The sequence below is a fragment of the Ambystoma mexicanum genome, chromosome 1q (assembly GCF_040938575.1).
Source record: "Ambystoma mexicanum isolate Mex_15411 chromosome 1q, UKY_AmexF1_1, whole genome shotgun sequence".
In the NCBI taxonomy this organism is placed as follows: domain Eukaryota; kingdom Metazoa; phylum Chordata; class Amphibia; order Caudata; family Ambystomatidae; genus Ambystoma; species Ambystoma mexicanum.
The window spans coordinates 1,304,402,307-1,304,421,068 of NC_090922.1; the positions used below are offsets into that span (position 1 = coordinate 1,304,402,307).

Genomic DNA, 18,762 nt, shown 5'->3' on the forward strand with positions numbered 1-18,762 from the left:
TGTCAGAGATGTGTAGTTTCCTAGGAATATTGAGGGCTGCCCTGATGGCATTATTCTGGGTTACCTGTAGTTTGTTGATGTTCCTTTGACTAGTCCCAAGATAGAGGGCAATACAGTAGTCGATTTTGGTCATAATGAGGGTTCTGGCAAGGATAATGCAGTTAATAGCAGTGAGAAAAGGTCTACATGCTGTCATAAGTTTGCATGTATAGGCTGCGACTGAGAACACAGCATTGATATGTCTCGTGAGTTTTTGTGTCTATAGATACCTTTATGGTATTCCCATCAATAACAAATGATTTGAAGGCAGGGTCCATTTATTGAGTCTGAGGTGAGAGACTAGGATAAGTAGCTCCAGTCTTTTCATCATTTAAGCAAAGCCCATGATGCACCATCCAAGCTTGGATGACTGTATAGACCTCATTAAGAGCTTTCGAGTAGGTCACTTAGTCACCAGTGATATGGATGAGTATCTAGGCGTCATCCACATAATTAGTGTGACACCCAGATAATCAAGAATATCAAAGAGTGGCTTCGTGAACACGTTAATACAGTGTGGGGGGAGACGCAGGAACCTTGCAGGACCCCACATGGGACTGGTGACAGTTCAGCAGAAGCGGATGGGGAGAAGGCCCTCATGGTTCCGTTTCCCAAGAAGGATCTGATCAGAAGGTGGCTTCATCTGAGAAGTGGGCAGCGATTTTAAGATGATGGCAGAGAATTCAGTGGTTGACCAAATCAAAAGCTGCAGAGAGGTCAACCGGAAGTAAGAGGGCCAGCTTGCCCTTGTCTTTTAGGTCCTCGATTTGCGTTTTTAAGTCGATAAGGGCAGTTTCTGTTCCGTTTATTGGATTCTAGATAGTCCTGAATTTGTAAATGGGCAGCTCGGTCCAACATTTTCAGTAGAAAGGGCACTGTGGTAATAGTTCTGTAGTTTGAAGGGTTAATAGGATCAAGAGTGGGTTTTTAAAGGGATAACCCACGCATCCTTAAGGTTATCAGGGACAATACCTGATTTGAAAGAGGCATTAATAAAGGTGGTAATGAAAGGGGCTAGGTTATGGGCAGCTTCCTTGATGACGGTGCAGGGCAGGAATCACCTTGACAGTTGGAGGGTTTAAGCTTTTTGATGATGTTTTCCTCTTCCCAGATAGACGGGTGTGAGAAGCTGAATGGTTTGAGGGAGTGTGCAGGTGCTTGGATGTTTGCGGAAGAGTTTGATGGTGGATCTGTGAGTAGGTTACATTTTGTTTGCTGTTAATTTTGGTCTGTAGTGTGGACATTTTATCAAGGAGTGCTTCTTGGATATTAGTACGCCATGTGGTGTCAGTGTTGCACTCGTCGATGGGGGCTATGGGCGATTCAAGTTCTTTGAGAATCTTGAAGAGCTCTTTAGTGTTGGATTCAGCCTGCAGGATGCGCTTATTATAAACGTCTTTTTTTTTTTTTGCTATGAGTATCGCTTCTTTGTAGTTGAACAAGGCAGTAATCGGGGTACTTTTGTTAGCATCTGTTGGTAGACTTTTCCAGTGCACCTCTGAGTTTCTTTTAGCTTTGCATAAGTCTCGCAGGTGTGGTGTGAACCACGAATTGAGATGAGCACGGGGTTTCAGTTTCCGGAATATAATTGGGGGGCTATGGAATTTAGGGCTTTTAGGCTAGTTTGGTTGTAGGTATCTACTCTGACTGTAGAGCAAGATGGCGAAGCATTGTTGAGAAGGGGGAAGGATTGGTGGGAGCAGTTTCTCCTTAGTAATGTCCTTCTTGTTACGGGTGTGGATAGAAGATGCAATATTTGAGATTTTGGGGGTAGATTTAATAGAAATGGTTATTTTATGATGATCAGACCAGATGCATGGTGTGACGGACACCAGGTTGATGGTACAATTCAAATCAGCAAGCCAATCAAGGGTTCTCCCTTTGATGTGTGTAGGCTCTTGAATATGGTGGGTAAATCCGAAGTCCGTTAGTGTGCTGGCTAGGTCAAAGGCTTTGAGGTCATTCAGATCTTGGTAGCCAAGATTGAGGTCTCCAAGTAGTATAATTTGGGAGTTAGGCTTGGTATTAGCAGCAAAAAGGGATGAGATCTCCTCAGCGAAGGTGGAAATGGGTCCTGGTGGCCTATAGATATGATGCACTGTGGCAGTCTGATTAGACAATATAGGCAGTTTGTCTGATAGTAGCTCAGTGGAAGGGATCTGCAGATTCGAAATAGGTCTAAGTTTAAGGGAACTTTTGAAGATGAAGGCAGCGCCTCCACCTTTTGATTGGTTGGAGTCCCTGTCACATCTGATGATGGCATAGATATCGGGTATCGCCATGGACAGTGTGGGTCCAGCTGCTGCATGTAACCATGTTTCCATAATGGCTAGGAAGTCAATGTCTTCGGTTGCAATGAAGTCGGCAATGTCAAGCGCATGAGCTGGGAGGTATCTGGCGTTGAGAAGGGCTCCTTTGATCAAGCTATCTTCTGCAGTGGAAGGGCTGTTGGCGTGGAGGGTCCAGGTGTTTTTTTAGGAGTTGAAGTAGTGATATCTGTGTCTTTAGGTGCTGTTAGGAATTATCCTGGTGAGAAAGGAATTTGGTATTGGTGGGAAGGTATGTTGGGCGTGAGTTTGGTCACAAAGTGCTCGAGCCATAGAGCTGGGGAGTTCAGGTAAGGGTTTATGCAAGGCATGATGTAAACGGGCTCAGTGTTGTGAGAGCGCAAGTTATAAATGGGTGAGTTTAAGGGAAGGCGGCTCGGAGAGGATGGGTGAATGCGTTTGGGGAAGTGATCCGTGCCTTCAATGTTGTCGTATTTTTTGCATATATGTCGAATAGGAGTGCAAGAAGTAGGTACTAAGTTCAAAGTGGACCTTGTGATTGAAGTTGTAGTGAAAAGCAGGAGAAGTGTACGGTATGTCCAGTGGAACCAGTGCATTGTGAGATGAGAGCTGGGCAAGTAGCTAGGTCAGCGGGCAATGTTTAACTAAAGAGAAAGGTTTAAAGGGAGAGGTGCAAGGAGATCTAGTTTGGAAACAGAGCGATGGCAAACATCCTGAGTCAGTATAACGAAACTGTATAAGGACGTAAAAGCAGACGGGCTAAAGTAGCAGTGTGGCACAAAGTTTGTTTTGACGATATGAGAATAATCAGTAATGATAATACTTATTGCTAGTAATGGTTGACTATCAGGCAAAGAGTGTCGCCAGCGAGATTATGCCTCCGCAAGTGAAGGTGTTACGGTCTGAACGGTCTTCATAAAAGGTGGCATGCAGTACTTGTAAGGTGATCATTAACAAGGAGGGGGCCTCAAGTACAGCAATTGGTTGATGCAAATAAATGCGGTGCATAACCGTCAAGTAGGCTAACGGCTTTTAATAGCTAACACATACAATGTATACGGCAGCTGTCAATGATTAAACATACACCTTATAAGTCCCATGATATAGTTGGAATGCAGTGCGTTTAGATTGGACAACATAAGATCAGAAGCAGAATAACTTGCAAGTATACATACAGCACCTTGAAATCGGTGGAAGGTCACAAGCACAAGCCAGTGAGTGCATCTATAGATCAGTGTGCTTAGTGCAGTGACAAGCTAGGCAGCATAAAGATTAGCAAGCAGCCAACTCAATGAGGTTTTTATGTTCGGTAGTTACAAAATCTATTGTTATAATAATACGAATATTAAAATCCCCTAGGATAGGGTAACAACAAGAGATGATGTCACGGTGATAATCTAAAGGATAGGTCATGCAGTCGCAAGTTCAATTGAGGATAGCCGCGACGGTGAGACCAGTGTAAGAGTCTGACTGTAACATTGTCGTAGTAGTACGCTTAGGCATGACCAGGATAGCTTGAAGGGCAACATGGTGCCTAGGGAGGGTAGTTGGTGTCTTACCTTCAGCGTAATCGCAAAGTTTAGTAGGGCGCACCTGTGCGCGAACAGGTGCAGAACATGGCCTTTTCTTCCACAGGCCTTCTCTGAATGCCGGCCAGCTTCCGCCTAACAGCGGATATGCATCAGAGAAATGCTAACTGTTGCCTGCAATTGCAGCCCGGGGTAGAAACACACAATGGTAGTTAAAGTAAACCACTGCCACCAGCCATTCATTGAGGAAAGGGTAACATAAATATTTTACATGAGAAGCTAGACAAAGGGGATACTAAGTAACCCTCCGGCACCCTATTGTAAGATGGTGTGTGTTATGTCTAGAAAGTTACAAATGTAAGTAAAGTAAATTTCACTTTACTGCTCTTGGAAACAGTAGTTTATCCAAGTGAAGGTATTTAAACCTTGGGGAAATCTGGAAGCCTTCACTGTGCCACTTCAATGAAGGTGCTGTGGGACACAATGTAAAAGATGATGCCTATGGCGTTTGTCAGACTCCACAACCAAAAGAAACGCAGAGTTCAAAATCACATTAAAATGCATGAGTGTGTCTCGCTCTCTCCAGGCAAAAATGTAAGTCATATAGTCCAGTAAAACAGCTGGGGGTCTCTAAGGTAGAGAGGAATGAGCACATTTCTGAGAATTCTCCCTAACAGTGGGTTAGCTAATACCAAGCAGATAAGTGTTGTGTAGTCTCAGTGATACTACACCAATTCTTACCTAACAAGTGTTGAACTTTGAAAATGTACATGATCACACGGCCGAATGCTTTTGCTGGTGTTAGGCGCGATTGTATGCAGTACCCTCATGGTGCACTACAACAACCCTGACCTCCTTGCAGTAGTAACCCAACCTTTGGTATAAGTCTGTACTACACAGGTTCGTAGTGTGGACGTGTAGCCAGGCTTATCTCAAGAGGGGTCAATGTGAGCTGTAGGAGAGTTAGAGTTTCACAGTGACAAGTATCCTTACACACAGGGTTTCTTGATAAAACAATTATGAATTTATTTACCAGTCAGTTAATGTATGCCTTCTTCAGAAGGAGCACTGTAAAACACCACATAAATATACTTCAAAATTATACTCTTGTTCAGAATCAGTAACTACCCATTTGGGATGGCATACAGCAGAGACCTACATCCATAGGTGACTGTCAAGACCCTCGCCCAAAAACCCCTCTGGCAAACCCATTGGCCAGGTGGAGTCAGGACTCGGGCCTCTAGAGCCTGGCATCCTCTTCAGGAGCCCTCATGGGGCCAGTCCTGGCGCCTATGGCGCCAGGCTCATACACCATGAAAAAACAATGTGCTTGGGAACTACTTTATTTATTGTCAGCCAACATGGAGGCATCCACATAGCTTGGTTCCTGAGAACCAAGCTATGCGGTATAGTGCTTTGGGTGTGGTAGCCTAGAGACTACTTTACCTGGACTATTTTGTTGGGGCTATTTAAACCACACCCGAGCAAGACAACACGCTTCGTGTTACTTTGCAGCTTGCAACGTGATGCTCAGTGTCCAGTTATTCCCTCGAATCTCGGAGAAGCAGAACCTGCAAGGATACAAAAGGAACAACATTAGCAGCAGCATCTTACCTGCAGTCTTCATCTTTAAACACTCGCAGCTACTGAGAACAGCTTCCTCAAATCTGCACTCCTCACGGACAGAACGACCTGAAAGAGGAAGATGGAGGCAACATTAAAGAAATCGGTAGAGCCATTTACAAATTACGAACTGCTCAAAAGGCTTACCTGGCTGGTCACCTCTCAGCTGGCACCACTCCGGACATTCCACTCGCACTGAAGAACACTGCGACCTACAAGGAAGGAAAACGCAGGTTAGCAAAGGCAAGACTTCGCAGCGCTGCGCATATCGCTTACTTACCGCATCATAGAGCTCTTAATGCGCCATAATTTACCAGCGGGGCTCAACCAAGCCAGTTCGCCGCGCTGAAGCTCTGCATACCTAAGGGAGAAAAAAGACATTTTAAACAAAGAAAGGCATGCAGCATAGCAACAAAACTAAAGAACAGCAATAAGACCTACCTGAACAATATCAAACGGGCTGGCGTCAGTGAAGTAACTGGACTGCACTCGCCCATGAAAGACAACGTGCCCCTGCAAAGAAGGCAGGACGGAGAGCGCGCCTAATTCTACCACAGGGTGAGGAGAGGGCGCCAGAGGGACTGAAATCATACGGGGGTGGAGGGAGGATACTTACCCCAGTCGGTCAGTCTTGAACATAGTCCTCCTGTATTTTCAGGCAGAACCTTCCCCGCAGACCACATCAGGGCAAAGCTGAGAAGTATACCAGCGAGTAACCCGGCTGGGTGGCGCCCCTGTGGATACCAGGTAAGCGTAACGGTGACTTTAATGTCCACAGCACCCTAGCAATTGATGTATTACTGTTGGCATTCAGAATTAGTTAAGAGCAGCAAAAAGGGAAACGATTATTAGAGCAAACAAGTGACCACAAATATTTCTTAAGCGGGCTAATACTTTCAGATCCCCCAAAAAGAGTAATTCAGTTAAAACAGGCTAAGCCAAAGTCAAGAGGCAAGAGTCTATATGGGCTGAAGCACTTCTTTGAAGGCGAGTAGGAAAGTCTTTGCACAATGGTTCAGAAGTCTTTGAAGAAAAAGATGAATCAATGTAGGGCCACAAGCTGTTCGACTGGTGAGTGGTAGAAGATGCAAGCAACTCTACAGAAAGTGGTAAGTTCTCTTGGACTTTGTACAGTACCTTAAAAATGAAGTAAGACTCCTGTTCCTGTGTAGATCTCACTGTTCCTGGACCTCAGTCGTGGGGACAAGCGGGAGGATGTCGGGCGACTCCTGCACTGAGACGGTCAAAACTTGCAACCAGCAAACTTCACTTTCAGTGGCTGTTCGGCGTTTCAGCTCCTCACGTCTACCGCAAATAGTAACACCACGGTTCCTGGCTGTCGAGATGGACGTTACTTGCTCAGGCTCGGTCAGTCCTGCTTCCTGGGAGTCTGGAGGATCCACCTGGAGCTCTTGGCCAACTTAAAAGGGAATGCACACAAACTGGTGTTCCTCTCCCTGGCTCTACGGTTTCCAGCAGCAACTCTGTGGAAATTCAACCAGCTCCGAGATGGATGTCCAGGGGGCTTACATTGGAGTTGATTGGTCCCACCAACTACAGGGGAGAAGTCGTCCTGGCAGGGGCTTCTCTGTCGATTCGAACTTGGCGTTTCGGCACTGCAGCAGGGCTTCATCGGGATAACCAACGGTCCAGAAGTTGCAGCAGGCGTCCTTCAAGTTCTTCTTCGGTTCCTTCGTCCAGTTGTCGCCTTTTATACAGTTCTCTCCCTTTCATTCCAGCCTAGCTGTCAGTCACACAGTAGGGTAGCTGGCCAATCGTCAGAGTGCATTTGGGTCTCCTAGGAGACCAAGCACAGGGATTTTCGGTCACCTCCCTCACTTCCTGCCTACACCAGACACCCTGGAGCCAGAGGCGGGCTTCACTCGTGAATCCCGCTAAAGGCAAAATTAACAAAGGGACCAAACCTGGTTTGGCGCGCAGAGTAAATCTCAAGAAGGACCTTTCCACAAAGAAATTATGAAAAAAAGACCACGGTAGTAAAAACTAAACCACTGCCGCCAGCCATTCAGTGAAGAAAGGGTAACATAAAATTGTTACATGAGAAGTTAGACAGAGGGGATACTAGGTAACCCCCTCCAGCGCCCTATTGTAAGATAGTGTGTGGTGGGTCTAGAAAGTTACAAACGTAAGTAAAGTCAATTTCACTCTACTGCTCTGGGAAACAGTAGTTTATCCTAGAAAATTTATTTAAACCTTGGGGAAATCTAAGACTTCTGTGTCACTGCACTAAAGGTGCTGTGTGCCACAATGTAAAAGATGATGCCTATGGAGTTTGTCAGACTCCGCAACCAAAAAACAGAGTTCAGAAATCACATTAAAATACATGAGTGGGTGAAAAAAGGGTCTCACTCTATGCATTTTAAAAAAAAATCAAGTCCTCAAAATCCAGCAAAATTGCTGGGGGTCTCTAAGGTAGAGGGATTTGGCACATTTCTGAGAATTCTCCCTAACAGCTGGCAATTCTAGTTCTGCAACTTGCTGGTTGCAGCAGCTGGTACTTAACCCATGAGCTAATCCTATAGTCTTTGACATTCTATCTTTTCACCCTGTTGATTTATACCAGCTACTCTGAAAGTGAGATGTCCACAGATTACAATCTTCCCCCTAGTTTGTTATATTCTCTGCTTGCTACGCCATCCACTCTTAGCCTTGTACTTTGTTTCCTCTTACATATTGAATACACCAAGGTAACTAGATGTTTACACAAAGTAGTGATCAATAGGTCCATCCCGTCTGTACGTCTACAAACCGACTGCACTACCATACACTGTAGTTGCTGCAAGAGCTTGTTATCCTATGTTTGATTGCATTATATATTTGCACCTGCAGGAGAGGGGTAGCCACACTGTTTTTAGAGCCATTTTATCATGTCTGTGTCCATTCATGCAGCTAATCTTTTACATTTTACAGACGCTCATCCAGGGCTCGTTGTCTTTTCGCCCACTTGCACAGTCAAGTAGATTTTATGAAGGGCGAGTACCATTTGCAGGGGATGTTTAAAACTTTTATTCAACATTTACTTTGTTTGCAGTAAATGTCAATACAAGTTTCACTGTGCATGGCGGGCCTCTGGGTAGCAGCAGTGTGCCAAACATTAGGTGGACTTGTGGTAATATGCACATTTAAATTTGCAGTCATCTGTTGCCATTTGTCGAGTGCATTTCTTAGGTTGAGTATGTAAACTAAGTTACTCGACCTGCAGGTCTAGTGGAATTTTAAAGAATTTGCAAGGCCCGATTCCTCTCACTAATTTCCTACTTCAGTGGTACACAAAACTGCTGTATTTTTGCTTATATTATGTCTTAGGTACAAAAAACCTTGGGTGACATTAAAAAATTAGTACAGCATTGCTCATGAAATATTTGCTAATCATGAAAATGTGTATTAGCAAACGCTGCTAATCAATTTTTGAAAACAAATGTATGCCTTGGTAGAAGATCTAAGTTTGAAGAAGGAGCGGGAGACTTGATTCGATTCCATGCTCCTCTGCCCTCATACCAGAGTGCTGGCATACAATGTCTGCTTCAACCCACACATTTGTCGTTACGTGTTGACTGTATTTCATGGGTGACGAAGGAAGCAACAATATCAATATGTGCTTGATTATTTGTATTTGCTTTTCAGTCCAGGCCTGAGGTGCAATATGTCCCACAGATGTCATTGGATTCCACAGATCTTAACGACTCGCCAGTCCACAAGAAGTGCGGTACGTTCTATTTTCATTGGTGTAATGTACAGACCGCCTCTGCAAATTTGTACACTAGGACAACTTTCTCACATGTTCAACTGCAACTAGAACCAACTCTATTTGGTGGCTTCTGTTGGGTAAGAATTTGTAGAGCCCAACTGGTGTGGGACTTTACAAGACTTATCTCTTGGTATTAGGTAACCCAAACCCACCGTTTAATATAGGCCTGTACGACACAGGTTGGTGGGTTGACTGGGCAGCCAAGGTTATCTTTGTGAGCTGTACAATAAAATTAGGAAATACAGGTATCCAATTAAACGTGCACACTTAAAGTTATAGTATACATATGTATGTATATATGCACACAAGGACAATTGGACAATCTTTAAAAAGCAGCAACTAATAGTAACATTAATCCCAAAGTTAGGATTCAGTTCAACAAGAGCAATAAAGTAGGTGAGTAAACCTTTCTTATGTTGTACATATTCCAGAACACTGAGTGACGTCCTTTTGAGGTCCGCAATAACACCGATTTGTGATCACCATTACAATATTGTGTTTCGAGAAGGGAAAAGTGTTAGGACAGTTCTTCTGAAGTCCAACTAAGGGCTTAGTAAAACCATTCAACAGAGGCAGTACAAGTCTCCACTCCTAGTATAAGGCTGAGTTTGTTGATAGCGTAGACAGAGCAGCCAGACTTATCTTAGGAGGGAGAGAGGGCTGTAGAATTAGTACACATGAAATTGTGATACAAATGGTCCAAAGAAACACTGAAACACTTTGTATTGTAAAAATAAAGGATTTATTTAAATACAGGTAGGCCCAGATAAATCTAGGGGTAAGTAAGGACTAAAACATTATATGAAATCACAGTATAAAAACACAACACTATACTTGAAAGTACAGACCCAAGTGTAGACCTTATTTGAAATACATAACCGTAGTTCTAGGGAAGTCAAAACCTTTTCATACACATTCAGTATAGGTCAAGCCTATTCTCGGGGAGTAGAAACCAATGGTTACTTTTTACAATTACATTCAGTAATGCAAGGGCAGTAGACCCTTCCAGTTGTATGATTCTCGGTACAAATCAATTAATCAGTCAACTGGACAATATACTTTTGGTGAATAGTGGAACACTTATTCTAGGTGCAGTAAAAACCTATAACTACTTTTGTCATAACACACATTTATACTAGGTGAAACCTAAGGATGCAATATACAATTAAAGGTGCTTTTGAAATCGGGGAACCCCAGATAGAGGTAAGCAGTAAGTAACTCTTGTGACTTATTTTTGGATCGCACACAGCTAACACAAGGTAAGCAAAACCCACATACTTTGTTAACCTCACACAAATTTACTAATTCCCTCCACCTTGGAGACCCCAGCAACTTTGCTGGATTTTGAGGACTTGATTTTTTTTATCATCTTTTACAATTGTGTCACACTGCACCTTCAGTGCAGTGCCACAGGGAAGTCTTGAAGATTTCCCAAGGTTTAAACGCCTTCTTTGAGATCAGCTACTGTTTCCCAGAGCAGTGAAGTGAAATTGACTTTACTTGGGGTGTGCTGCGTCTAGCAAGTACAAAGCTATCTTACAGTAGAGTGCTGGTGGGGTTAAATAATATCCCCTGTGTCTAAATGCTCATGTAACATTTTTTATGTTACCCTTTCCTCAATTTACTGGCTGGTGGCAGTGGTTTCGTTTTGAACTACCTTGGTTTGCATTTACCGCAACCGTTTGCGACTCCGACAAAGTAATCGGGGGAGCCATCTTTTTCAAAATAGGATACAGCTTCTTTGCTAAAATGGTGCCCAGTCTTTGTAGAAAGGTCCTTCTAGAGAGTTTCACTGCGCCCCAAACCAGGATTGGTCTTTGTTCATTTCGCCTTTGGCAGGGTTTCTGAGAGAAACCCGCCTCTGGCTCCAGAGTATCTGGGGTAGGCAGGAAGTGAGGGAGGTGCCTGAAACTCCCTGTGCTTAGTCTCCTAGGAGACTATTAGGCAGAATTGCATGCAGTACCCTCTGGGACCCCCACATACAATTAGGACTACAGGTGTAAGCAAAACCAACAACCTTTGGTCTAAGTCTGTACTACAGTTTGTGGTAGCGAGCTGAGCAGCCATGCTTATCTCGAGAGAATGTGAGCAGTAAATGAAGTTACACAGAGGTCTTACAATCACAGTGGTTCAAGTAGACACTTGTACTCAAGGTTTCTTGGTAAAACACTTAGAAATTGATTATACAATCATTTAGAAAACATTCAGGAGGCAACTTAATATTATGCACAAGTATACTTCAACCCAAAACCAATAAGTTTCTGAACAATTTAAGCTCCCCTGAAATAGGAGCCAAAGGGCATTTCAGTCACTTTAAATGGGAAGGCAAAGGCACAAGTTAATAGATTAGATCACAAATACTTTCTTGGGCAGTGCATATAGTTTCGGTTCACTAGAGGACTCAATTCAGTTCAATAGGCTTAGGCCAAAGTCAATGGGCTAGTGTCTTGGATAGGAAAGAGCAGTTCTTGTAATAAACGGGAAAGTCTTTGCCAGAGTTCTCAGAAGTAGTTTGTATGAAAAAGAATCATTTGTTGGGTCACAAGCTGATTAGGCCTGCAAGTTGGGAAGGTTCTGCAAACTTTCACCGCGAAAGGTACGTTCTCTCAATCGGGTTGGCACAGTACCTTAAAATGAAGAACAAGATGCAGCTGAAGACGGTGGTTCCTGGCAGTTCCTGCAGATCTCACTGTTCCTGAGCTTCAGTCGTGGGGACAAGAGGTCGGACGTCGGGGGACTCATGCACTGCATGGGATCGTCGGAAAACACTGACAAAATGGAATCACTTCAGTTCCAGTAGCTGTAATTCAAGCACACTGGTGTCCCTCTCCCTGGTTAATCCTAACCAGCCTCGAGAATGGTATCCAGGTGTCTTACGAGTTGATTGGTCCCACCAGCTCAAAGGAAGAAGTCGTCCTTGAAGGGGCTTCTCTGTCGAGATGAACTTGGCAATTCGGACCTGCAGCAGAGCTTCACCGGGCAAACCAATGGTCCAGTGGTTGCAGCAGCCGTCCTCTTCCAGCTCGTCTTCGGTTCTTTCGTTCCAGTGGTCGACTCTGCCTTCCAAGTCCAGAGACTTGCCTTTTAAACAGTTTTCTCCCTTTCATTCCAGCCTAGCTGCCACTCACCCAGCAGGGTGGCTGTCCTTGCTGAGCAGTCAGCCAGACAATCACATCAGAGTGCATTTGGGTCTCCTAGGAGAGTAAGCACAGGGAGTTTCGAGCACCGCCCTCGCTTCCTGCCCACCCGAGACACTCAGACGCCAGAGGCGGTCTTCAGTCCTGAAGCCTACCAAAGGCTTACGAACAAAGGGACCAAACCTGGTTTGGCGTACAGAGAGAAACACCAGAAGGAACTTTCCAAAAAGAAATGGCGAAAAAAGAACACTGGGACAAGTTAAAACAAAGGGGCTTAAGGCACCATATTGAAAAACATGGTTCCCGGGATTTTTAGCTGCCAATGTTCGCGGTCGGGAAAAATCATGGTAGTTTGTTGTAAAACCACTGCCACAAGCCATTTCGATAGAAAAGGGTAGCATTTGACTGCTACATGAGGGAATACTAGACAACCCCTCCAGCACTGTTGTATGGAAATCAATGTCCCTCTTTAGGAAAATTAATTTAAGCTCCCCGGAACCGGCGTACATAATTATCGGAAATTGTCACAATGAACACTCAAACTCTTTGATTAATGACTGGAAAGCAAAACTCACTGCGATACTGTCGCATGCAGACATTACTATGGACACACTATTAAACTGCCCTCAAAATGCAAAAAGGAAAATAAAACGATGGCAGTGGATCCTAAATTTAGAACGTTATAACAACTTGGATTCGGCGTTGTACTTGGGCCCAGCTGCAAATTGCCTTGACTTGCTTCCCATGTACCTAAAACAATTTCCATCGAGACACCATCGTGACTCATTCATGAAACTACGCCTAAACGCCTTGAGGACAAAAGAGCTGCTATTCAGGATACATGCCAAAGACCTGATCGACAATCTATGCAGATTCTGAAAGGGTGAATTAGAATCTAGCAAGCATCTTTTAACTGAATGTGTGGATTTAAAGAGCCAAAGAACATTCCACCTAGGGAAATTCGCCCCAGAAAATTTGAATATGTAAGACTGGTGGTTTCGAATTCTCGGAGGAAAAAATGTGATGCTGACTTGCCGAATTATTGACTATTTAGACGAAATTCTGAAGGAACACACTGACACTGATCCTTGAGTGATCAAAATCCGAAAAACTGTAATGAAAGAAATATTGTTTTAAAAAGTTTGTAAATCAAACTATAAAACTACAATAAAAAAAGTCAATTTAACCTTACCTTCCCTGGGAAACAGTAGTTTATCCCAGAGAAGGTATTTAAACATTTGAGAAGTCTAAAATGACATCCTTGTGTCACTGCACTGAAGGTGCTGTGTAACACACATGAAAAAAAGATGATGCCTATGGAGTTGGTTAGACTCCATAACCAAAGAAACAGCAAACAACCAGAATTACAAGTACAATGTCCCAAAGGTCAGCAAAAGAGCTGGGGGTCTCTAAGGTAGAGAGGAATTGGCACATTTATGAAAATTCTCCCTAACAGAGACCCAAATGCACTCTGTGGTGATTGGCTGGCTGACTGGCTAGCAAGGACAGCCACGTTGCTGGGTGAGTGACAGCTAGGCTGGAATGAATGGGAGAGAACTAAATAAAAGGAGTCTTTTGGCTTGGAAGGCAGAGTCGACCACTGGACTAAGGAACCGAAGAACTTGAAGTGGATGCCTGCTGCAACTCCTGGACTGTTGGTATGCCCAGTGAAGCCCTGCTGCAGTGACTACTTGCCAAGTTTGCATCGACAGAGAAGTCCCTGCAAGGACGATTTCTCCCTTTTTGAGTTGGTGGGACCAATCAACTCCAAAGTAAGCCACCTGGATACCCATCTTGGAGTTGGTTGAATTTCCTCCGAGTTGCTGCAGGAACCGTAGAGCCAGGGAGAGGGACACCAGATTGTGTGTTACTTTTAAGCTGGCCTAAAAGCTTTTGGAAGATCCTCCGGACTCCCACAAAGCAGGACTGACCAAGCCTGAGCCCCCTCAGCAGAGTTCGGGACTCCAGAAGCAAGGACAGTACACCTCGACAGCCAGGAACCGCGCTTATTGCTATTTGCTGTACAGCAAAGAGCTGAAATGCAAAACCGCCACTGAAAGTAAAGTTTGCCGTTTGCCGTTTGCCAGTTTTGACAGTGCCAGTGCAGTGCAGGAGTCCCCCAGCGTCCTCCCTCTTGTCACCACGACTGAGGCCCAGGAACAGTGAGATCTGCAGAGCTGCACAGGAACAGAAGTCATCTGCTGCATCTTTTCTTCTTTTATCAAGGTACTGTAAAACAAGTCTAAGAGAACTTACCTCTTACTATGTAAGTGCTTGTAACTTCTGCAACTCAAAAGTCTAATCAGCTTGTGGCCCTACATTTGATTTCTTCTTTATATCAAAGACTCCTAAGAACTTGTGCAAACACTTACTTTCCCATTTACTTACCTGAAGTGCTGCATCCTATACAAAGACTTTTGCCCATTGCCTTTGGCTTAGCCTATTTGAATTGAATGACTCTTCTCTTGCTATCTGAAAGTATTTGTCCTGCTTAAGAATATTTATAAGTTCTTGTGTTCTAATAACCTTTTCCTTTTACCCACTTTTTAAGAGTGTTCTGAATGCCAACAGGAAGATATTAATGTCCCCAGCACCCTTGTTACTGGAGTCACCTGTGGGTGTAGGTTGTGTCTGTGGGCCATCCCAAAAGGGTCTTGTCTGATTCAGAAACTAGAGTGTACAGTTTTGAAGTGTATGTGTATGTTACTAGTATATTGCTCCCTTCTAAAGGCTTTATAACTGACTGATGAATTAATAATTGTTTATGCAATAAACCTGGAGTATAAGAGTTTATTTGAATATCTGTAACTGTGAATCTTTGTAACTCCACTACAGCTCACATTTCCCCTCTTGAGATAAGGCTGGCTGCTCAACACACTTCCAAAACTGTGTAGTGCAAGCTTATACCAAAGGTTGGATTGCCTATACCTGTAGTCCATAGTTGTTTGTAGTGTTCCCAGAAGTGCCATTTGGCTCATTTTTCAGGGGAGTTCCAACTGTCCCTACAACTTAGTTTGTTACTGTAGTGTATTGATGTTTAATATGACTAGTGAATGTTTTCTAAATGATTGTGTAATTAATAAATGTAGAAGTGTTTTACCAAGAAACCTTGAGAGTAAGAGTCTATTTGAACCACTGTGATTGTGATACTTCTGTGTAACTTAAACTACTGCTCACATTCCCTCTTGGGATAAGACTGGCTGCTCAGCTGGCTACCAAAAAGTGTGTGGTACAGACTTCTATCAAAGGTTGGTTTTTGCTTACACCTGTAGTCCTAATTGTGTGTGGTGTTCCCAGAAGAGCCTGCATGCAATTCTGCCAAACTGTCCCGACCCTGTCAGCCTTCAAATATAACTACGGAGCACTTCCCAGCACAGATTGGGACCTGCCTCATTGACTCAGTCTTACTCTGCACAACCTACTCTGCAGAACCTATCATTGGTCCCGTGGGCCCTCACTGGACAGACCCGGAGCGCACCGCATCAACTCTGTATTGGTGTTCAAGGTACGGAGCCTCCATAACACATGGCCACGCGAGATGCCCACAATTTCACTTGCCTGGCCCCACTGCGGTGCTGCTAATCTGGTACCAAGCTACGTGCTGCAGTTCTAGTCCACGGCCCTGTGCCTCCAAACTGCTCACCATTGCAACTGGTATTTCTCTTGACGACTGAGCCACTCAGCTGTTGCGCGCTGGGGCCTCCCGGCGGGACTCGTCCCTACCCACAGCACATGGTGAATGCACCCCATCAACTCCACGGTCTATAACCGCGGTTAACACAGCCCGTGTTACTACACCCTTTTGAACTGAGGGTGCTTTCTCTCAGGCAATTGTGAGCCAATGCCCACATCCAATTTCCCAGTGGTTATCGGGTGTATCCACGCCATTAGACTTGCCTACTATACGAGGGAGGCCACAATCCACTCAATTGCAGACTAGACCAGACTTTCTAGACAGTCACGCTCCGGGTCCTTCCAGCTGCACCTCTCCTGACAGTGTAGCTCATGCATGCTAGCTACCTACATACAGCCTCACCTCTGCAGGATACTTCAATTGATACGCTTTATCAGCTGAGTCCTACGTTTACGTGATTATCGCAGTGGTACTTAACTAGCAGGCACTGGTGAGCTTCTGACTAACATCTTGGCAAGTGGTGGATACGCCTTATTAATTTCACGCTGCACAATAACAGCGTTTACCTCAATCTGTGATACTTCCCCTTTTTAAATCAAGGGTGCTTTTCCCCAGGTAGCGGTGGGTAGGTGCAAACACCCAACTACCCCCTGGATTCCAGATATACCCAAGCCATCACACTTCACCCCGCCATACGAAGCGGTACACAGCTCACTCGATTGTGGACTAGATCAGACTTACTGGACAGTCACTGACACGGGTCAGCCCCGTTGGACCTGCCTGGCACTTGATAATGGGAGCCGTCCACCCTGAGGCTACCCGTTGGGATGTAACACACGCCACCAGTCTTTCTCCTCGGCCTACTGATCAACTCTCGTCCACACAGAACCATTGTGGGCGCACATCCAGTTAGTGTACCTGGCTTTGAAATCGATAGAGGAACAAGGCCGTGTACCCCACCATACACCCTTGGCGATCAGACGCACCCCACTGGGCTAACCCTCTTTGTCCATAGCTATTACTTATCCACCCGTGGGCGCTGTGTAACTGCTCCCTACGCGGCTTGATGTGAACATGACACATGACCAAAGGAGTTAACAAAAACAGAGCTCAATCAATATGTACGCAAAAGCTGCGACAAAACCGAGCAACTTTTCGTCTGAGATGGAGGTGTCCTTGCCGTACCCAAAACCCCCTACCCCCGAACCTACCAAATCACAGAAAATGATGGACTTCATGCAAGATGGATTCACCACTCTTCATTCCAAACTAGACGACATGAGTGGGAGTATATCCTCGATCAAAGCCCACATGGAGAAAACTGACACTCAAGTGGCAGAAGTTGAAATGAGGGTCGGGTGGCAGAGGACGACATCACTGGCCTAAGAACTGAGATGTCTGCTTTGGCTAGGCTGGTCCAGGACGTCGGCAAGAAGAATGAGGACCTAGAGTCGCACTCCAGACGCAATAACCTACGCATTATCGGCTTTCCGGAGGACAGAATTGATGGCCCCATGGAAGACTGTCGAGCACACTCTACTCTCACTCCTAGACTCCCCGAAATTATCCCTGCAGTTTGCAATAGAAAGGGCCCACCACTCCCTGTCTGCAAAACCGAGACCTGGTGCCATCATAGAGCGGGTACTAAACTGCCGAGACAGAGATACCCTCCTTCGGGCAGCAAGAGCCAAGGGTGACCTTTTCCTCGGCTCCTCCAGAATTCACCTTAATCCGGACTTCTCTGTTGCTGTCCAACAGGAACGGAAAACCAGTGAAATACTCCATGCTATACCCAGCTAAGCTTAGAATTGAACACTCGTGGGCTGGGAATGGGATTTAGTTGAAAAAAAGCTTGACACACTACTGAGAATCCGAATGTATTCAGATTGCTGCTACATGGTGGAGACTCCTATGTCTGATCCGAATTTTGCAGTATAGCTTTACTAGAGGACTTTTGTAGAACGCTGCCCTGGTATCATCTTGATGACGGATGATGGTATCACATGTATGAGTTGGAATGTTAGAGGGCTGGGTAACCACATTAAAATGTGCAAAATGCAGCTATATACTGAACGCCATAAAGTTAGGTTACTTTTCTTACAAGAGACACACGCTCTCTCTAGCAGATGCGAAAAGTTTGTGAAATCATGGGGTCCCCAGCACTACTACACCAATTATTCTATGCAGAATCGCAGAGTCATGATTCTGGTTCATGGAAGCCTCAAACATTTGCAGAAAGCAACCCATGTAGACCCCTTGGGTCGCTTCGTACTGGTTTTTTGGAACCCTGCTAGGCAGAGAGGTTGTGCTACTTAATATATATGGCCCTAACACTGATGACCCTGACGCACACCTCTCCTCCCTTTTTGTCTGGGTTCCCCCTAATCCCTATACTTTGGGGTGGGTATTTCAATACAGTCTTGGACATTAACCTTGATAGATCGGGCCCCAAACCCATCAACTTTCCAAGGCTGCAAGAACCATCATTGAAGCATAGTCCCAGCTGAGGGTGACGGATGCATGGAGACCGATCTACCCCGACTCCCAGTCCTTCTCGTACTACTCCTCAGTACATGATTCACACTCGCGTATTGACGTATGGCTCATCTCAGCTATGCTCATCAGAGTCATCACCCAACTGTCTATTCTCCCCAGAACATTCTCGGACCACTCCCCAGTGACGGTCTCCCTCAGGTGGGGGCTCTGACGACACGGGAATTCGCTCATGGAGACTAAAACCACA

The 18,762-nt window shown here is 44.9% G+C and overlaps 1 protein-coding gene across 1 annotated transcript in view; it reads left to right on the top strand.

The window, feature by feature from the left end:
• TMEM59 (transmembrane protein 59) overlaps positions 1-18,762 on the top strand; it is a 182,183-nt gene that overhangs the window by 70,662 nt on the left and 92,759 nt on the right. The window contains exon 5 of the mRNA XM_069642150.1: positions 9,125-9,206. Within this exon, the coding sequence (XP_069498251.1) occupies positions 9,125-9,206 (82 nt within the window). The remainder of the gene's footprint in view (positions 1-9,124; positions 9,207-18,762) is intronic.